At 40.5% G+C, this 6,245-nt stretch overlaps 1 protein-coding gene across 5 annotated transcripts in view; it reads left to right on the forward strand.

Moving 5' to 3' along the window:
• LOC132145467 (potassium voltage-gated channel subfamily C member 1-like) overlaps positions 1-4,614 on the forward strand; it is a 58,094-nt gene extending 53,480 nt beyond the window's left edge. For all 5 annotated transcript variants that reach the window (XR_009434466.1, XR_009434467.1, XR_009434468.1 and 2 more), the window contains one exon: positions 235-4,614. Coding sequence is in view for 1 of the 5 variants with exons in the window: in XM_059556565.1 (XP_059412548.1) it covers positions 235-248 (14 nt within the window). In the remaining 4 variants the exon portion in view is untranslated. The remainder of the gene's footprint in view (positions 1-234) is intronic.
• Positions 4,615-6,245: the final 1,631 nt, after the last annotated feature.

Below are 6,245 nucleotides of genomic sequence, written 5' to 3' on the forward strand. Positions count from 1 at the left end.
AAAATAAGGTTCTATGGACATTACTCCAAAAAAAAAAAAAAAACAGTGTGTTTGGCTTTTTTATCTTTGGCTCTTGAAGTTGCACGGTCTGAAGTGACCGGCATCTGCGAAAGCCTCTAGTAGTGTGTAGCCTAGCTTTTTATGCGTTTGTATTAAGGTGACGCAATACTGATTTTTCTGTCTTCCATTTTCCTATTCCCCTCTCTTTCTGCCTCTCTCTTTTCTTCCCTACAGTGCTAAGCTTCTGAACTGCCACTTTTCTAAAGCTCCCCAACCGCAAAACCTGTCCGGAGGCAACCCTCAGGGTCACCGCAGGATTAGAGACGGCGAAAGAGAGAAAACGAGAGATGAAAGGAGTGCTTCGCTAAACCAACTTGAAGAAAACATTGTAACACTAATCTCTCTATTTCTAATTTTAACCCCCAACGTAGGTGCAATACACTGTCAATATCACGTTTTGGGAGGATGTGGATCACATTCTTCCTACAGGGATCACTGGCCTTGGAAAACGGGTGGGATTCATCATACAAACTGTAGTATGTCCTGGCTCGATCTGATGGAAATGGATGCAATTTTGAAGTGATCTATTTTGTGGGGCATTCCACCATGATAATTGCACCTGAAAGTGGACAAAAAACCGTCGATCCATTCTCAGATACACATAATGTGTGGAAAAACACCCATCATACCCTTCAACGCTATGCAATTCAAACACACATTGACAGTCAGTTTCATCAAACGCTTCAATCGAACAGTTTATCAGCCAAACTTTTTCCGCTCCTTTACCTTTTGGAGATCTTGCACGTGCTTTAAATGAAAATAGACAGTGCTGCCATCGGCCTGCCACATTCCTATACCGTACAGTTTCCCCATTCATCCAATTGGAAATCTTGTTCAGAGTGTCCTTCTCAGGGCTCACAGAAAGGTGACTTTGTCCACTATGAAGAAAAGAGTGTTAGCCTCTCTCTTTTCTCTCTCTCTTAGTTCAGCTCTCTGCATCTCAGCATTTCTGTTCAACTGTAGATGAACTGCATGGCATGAATAAAAAAAACAAAACAAAAAACAAAGAGAAAGATGGTAGAGATCATGCTGAGAGGAACAAGAGGAAACTAGACAGGACTACTTTGTTTGCACAGTACAAAATGGGTGACTCTGGATCGGTGGATGGGGTCACTTTCTTCACCTTCACGTGGGGAACAGAAAATACAACAAGTGCATGATACCTGTTAAAGGACATAGGGTTTTTTGAGTGGACTGGGTGAACTTTGAACAAAAGCTGAAAAAAAGAGAAAATGGAAAAAAATGCATTTTTTTTCTCACTTTGTTTACCAGCATGACTAAACTGCATGACTTTTGCAAGCCCTGAACCCCAAATTAGAGGGCTTTAAATCACTAAATGCCGAAATCAAATGGAAACAATAAAAGTTTATGCTAAATGCTACTAAATTATGAAAAAAAAACAATAGATTTAAAAAAAGAGAGGCTCTTTATTTTGTTTTTGAATAATAAAAAAAAATATATAGGATCGCAAGATTCACACATTTTTGTTGGGTAAAAGAGGAACAAACCCCACTGAGTCTAGCTGAGTGATCTAGAATGAACTCCTTCAACTACGACTGCTCCCTCAATGGTTTCGAATCACACATCTTCCCTTCTCTTTGTCCATCATTTCATACTTTACTTGAACTTTCCTGGCTCTCTGCTCTGCCCTTCACAGTCTCCCTCAGTCATGGCAGCCTCCAGCAGTGGCGCTACAGCTCCTCTGGAGACCTCCGACACCTATAGGGCTCTTTTCTTTTGATGGTTATGGGTCTGAAAAGCAAGGTGGAAGGGGATTTTAAGACTGTGGGTGAAGTTTTCTTTTTAAATTTAATCCTGATCGAAAGTTTTGGCTTGATTTGCAATGCTTGCGCTTTTTATTTCATCCACATTCCACGGGTAAATCAAAGCTTTATCCATCGAAAGTGAGTTTGCATCCACTTAATATCAGTCTAATGAATATTAGCGTTGTGTGAACTGCTGTGTCACGAGACCCTGAGCACTTACTGTACATCGCAAAGCACTATTATTTAATCAGGAAGCCATAATGTGAGAGTAGCGCCACCATATGAGCTCAAAGGTGCTCAGGAGACCGTGTTTATTCAGAAACCTGAACATGGTTTTGTAGTTCTTAAGTTTGTTGAAAATGTTGACATTTTATTATGTAGTTCATTTTCTGGTGGTACAGAGCATTGCAAGGTTTTCACAAGATTTTGTTACAGTCACTTCATATTTGTTTTATTTTGAAAGTTTTGAAGATTTGCATATGCTGAGCACCCACTAAAACCAGCCATGCCATACCAAAATGGACTTCCTTATTAACTTAGCAGCAGACTTCTGATATTAGCATTAGCCTGTGTGAGAGGAGGCCATGATTCCACCAGTGTCGCTTTTAAATCGTAGATTACACGTGTGAGTAACTGTTTGACTGTTTAAATCTTTCGGTGTCTTCAACAAGATACCAAGCATTGGTTACTTTACAAAAGTTGGTTAGTCTGGTTAGGTGTTGTTTACGTTGAAGTGTAATTTGCTGTCTTGAAACACCATGACTGTGTTCATTCAGCGCTCATCGTTCAGAATCAGATGTAAGCTTAGTTCAGTAACTACCTATGCAACACCTAAGCAAGACCTTAGCAGCTCACACACACACATGCCATGTGCTAAGGCCAGCTGGCTGGTGTCTGTTTACCGGTGCTGTGTGTCCAGGGAGGGAAAATGACACAGATGCAGCTCCATCACCACAAGATCCTGCTGACTGTGTAGTTTTACTTCATATGTTAGCAGCTGGTCCGAGTAGCTTGAAGGTGCGACCGATGTGTGCAGCTGTAGTAGCAATGTCGCTTTCTTTAGTGGTGCACTGAATTCCCTCTCTCTTCTCGATAAATACATCAGGCCTGTTTTTTGTTATTCGCGATGTCTTTTCTGCATGCTTCTCATGGTGCACGAAGACACTCATGCACTTTTAGAGTTAACATATACGTTTATATGTAAGCATACAATCATCTCAGAGGGTTTGTAGGACACCTGAATTGTTTTATATGTGCTACTCAGTTCCAGATTGCATTTGCTGACTGGTTAAGATGATGTTTACCTCTCTGGTCATTTATAAATCTGATTGGATGTTGTTTTGGAGCAATAATGATAGAGGGCCACCTTTTCCTCATTGTCGTCATTAGGAATTGGAGGACATGTTCATCTCATCCCTAATAAGAAATCCTGTGTGCCTGAAACTGTTCCCTGAATGTGTACACAAACCGGCCAAATCAATTGAAGATGCTCTCTCTGCAAATGCTTCCCATGAGAGTTTGTCTTGGACTGAATGAGACTGCAACCCCTCCAGATGGCTTACAGCTCAACATACCTTTACTTGAAACCCAAATGTAAAACATATCAGAGAGGAGCAGAACAAAGCCAGAATCAGTCTTCACGCTTTCTCAACTTCCTGTTTGCACCCCCCCCCCCATCTGTTCCCTCTCCTCTATTTTTAAGGAAGAAGCTTTTTTTGCATCCCTTGTTCTTGTGTTTTCTATCATATTGTTTGGAGTTGACTTGTATTGCATGCATGGAATACAATGTGGACATAACTTGTGAATAATTTTCGAATGGCCAGAATGAGGTAATCATCTCTTTCACCTGGGCTCTCTACTCTGCAACTTCTCTTTCTGAGATCATTAGAAAGGAAGAAAGAGCATATGTTGTTCCAGGTTTCCCTCACATTCCTATTTCTCCAAAATGTAGCCATGCCAAATATAAATTATGGCTGTACTCTAGCCATTCCGAAATACTCTGTGTTTTATTTATATATTTATATATTGTTTTAAAGATGATATTTATCTGTATATATATCTGTAGTGAATATTCATCAGAGCTTCCACAGACTCAGAGCTGAACAGATGCAGCAGATGTCGATAAAACAGCCTGCAGGAACTCAGTTTTCACTGCATGTGTCTGTTAATTTATTCTTGTATAGTTTGACCCAGTATGCACTACTTGTCCTTTTCTACTTTAGTTATTTAATGTAGCTTGTTTAAAGGGGGAATTCATTGCACTATCACAGCTAATGGAGTGGTTGTGTCTACTGCTGAGCGCAAGCCTAACCATACACCCCCCTAAGTTAAGAAATGGGGACAGAGATAAAAAGAGAGAGAGTTAGAAAGAGAGGCCAGTGAGAAAGAGAAGGTTCCTAAATGAAATGGATGAGTTCTATGCTACTGAGATTGATGCTGGATACAATTTTATTGTCATACAAAAAAGGGGGGAAAATATCAAGAACTGTATAAAATATATTTCAATGGAATGTTTATTATTTACCTTTTATATTTTTGAAATGTATAAAGAAAAAAATTAATAAACTGTAATAATTTAACAGAGTTTGTGAACACTGAGACTTCAAAATGTTATATTACTAAAAGTATGGACGTTTGAACGTGAATGCTAACCTACCTGATCAAATCTTCTCCATTACAGATAGGGAAAAAATAAAATAAAAACAATTAGAAAAATGAAATCCAATTTAAAAAGAAAAAGTTCAATAAAATTAATAAAAATGTTTAAACCTCATGCCAAAATTTTCAAGATGTGTCCTGTGTGATTCTTCAAATGTTTATTGTGATTTCTCATTGTTAGTCTGAGATCTGAGAGCACATTTACATGTCAATTAGTGTGCTTGCCCTTTTTTAACACTTTAGGGGTGTAGCGATTCACTCCTTTTCTCGATGCATAGATTACAAACCCTGACGATACACATGCATCGATATTGAAACATGTTTTTTTTTTAATCGTGAATCATCGATTTCGGACAGTAATCAATGTAATTGCATTTGCTATTAATTAATTGCAATGTTAATAACCGAATGAGTCGCAATTTCTATAGTGAAAGTCGTGACATTTGCCAATTATGGTAACCCATACTCGGAATTGGTGCTCTAACCCATCCAAGTGCACACACACACATCAGTGAACCCACACCGTGAACACACACCCAGCGCAGTGGGCAGCTATTTGCTCCAGTGCCCCAAGAGCAATTGGGGGTTAAGTGCCTTGCTCAAGGGCACTTCAGCCATGGGTATTGAGGGTGGAAGAGCGTTGTTCATTCACTCCCTCCACCTACGACTCCTGCCACCACTGAGACTCGAACCTACGTTCATCTCACCGACACATTTTTTGAACAGCCAATGTGTGATCTCTCCTTATTACATGTGACCATTACTTCTAAAGTAATTTATTTTACTATTCTGTCATTTTTAAAAGACTCTCGGTCATACCGACGACATTATCTGAGCAGTCGAAGGCTGCATATTTATTGCATGGATGGAGTAAAAATGCTCCGGTTACTGACGTAACACCTCGGTTATGTATGTAACCTTGGTTCCCTGAGTAGGGAACGAGATGCTGCGATGACACCATCGCCTTGGGGAACACCTGTGGTGTGACGAATGTCTGAAGCCCTTATACCATCACGCCAATTTTATTGGCCAATAGCGCTTAGCACCGCACATATGTACCTATGCTATATATGCGTGCTGAGCGCCATTTCATCAGATTTACACTATGACGAAGGAAGCACTATCGAAGGTACGGAACGGCCAAGCATCGCAGCATCTCGTTCCCTACTCAGGGAACCAAGGTTACATACGTAACCGAGATGTTCCCTTTCATAGGTCACTTCGATGCTGCCATGACGTCATTGCCTTGGGAACGCTATACCACAATGCCTGATGTACCTAAGATAGCTGGAAGACCAAGGAAAGAATCTGCTCAAGCGGAAGAGACCCGGGAGCCAAGAGCCATCCTAACATCCAGATAAGTAGAACTTGATGAAAGTGTTAGGAGAGGACTAATCTGCCACAGCACAGACATCTCATACAAAGATCTTAAAAGAGAGCCTGAAAAGAAGCCATTGCTCTTGTAAAACGAGCACGCACCTTAAGAGGCGAAGTCACACCACACGCCTCATAGGCTAAAGATATAGTACTATCTGACCCCGCATAGCAAGGGATAAAACCTCCAACCACTTGCTGAAACAAACAGTGTTGAAGCAGCCTTAGGATATACTAGGCCTATGAAGCAGTAAGACTTAGCCGACCTTGGGGAAAAGTCCATACAAGAGGAGCTGACAGAGCCTGCAGATCCTATTCCTCTAATTGAGAATAGATGACTTCAAAGTTATCTGACAAACTTAAACGGCACAAATGGATGGCCTGCCA

Source organism: Carassius carassius, chromosome 1 (genome assembly GCF_963082965.1).
Source record: "Carassius carassius chromosome 1, fCarCar2.1, whole genome shotgun sequence".
Classification (NCBI taxonomy): domain Eukaryota; kingdom Metazoa; phylum Chordata; class Actinopteri; order Cypriniformes; family Cyprinidae; genus Carassius; species Carassius carassius.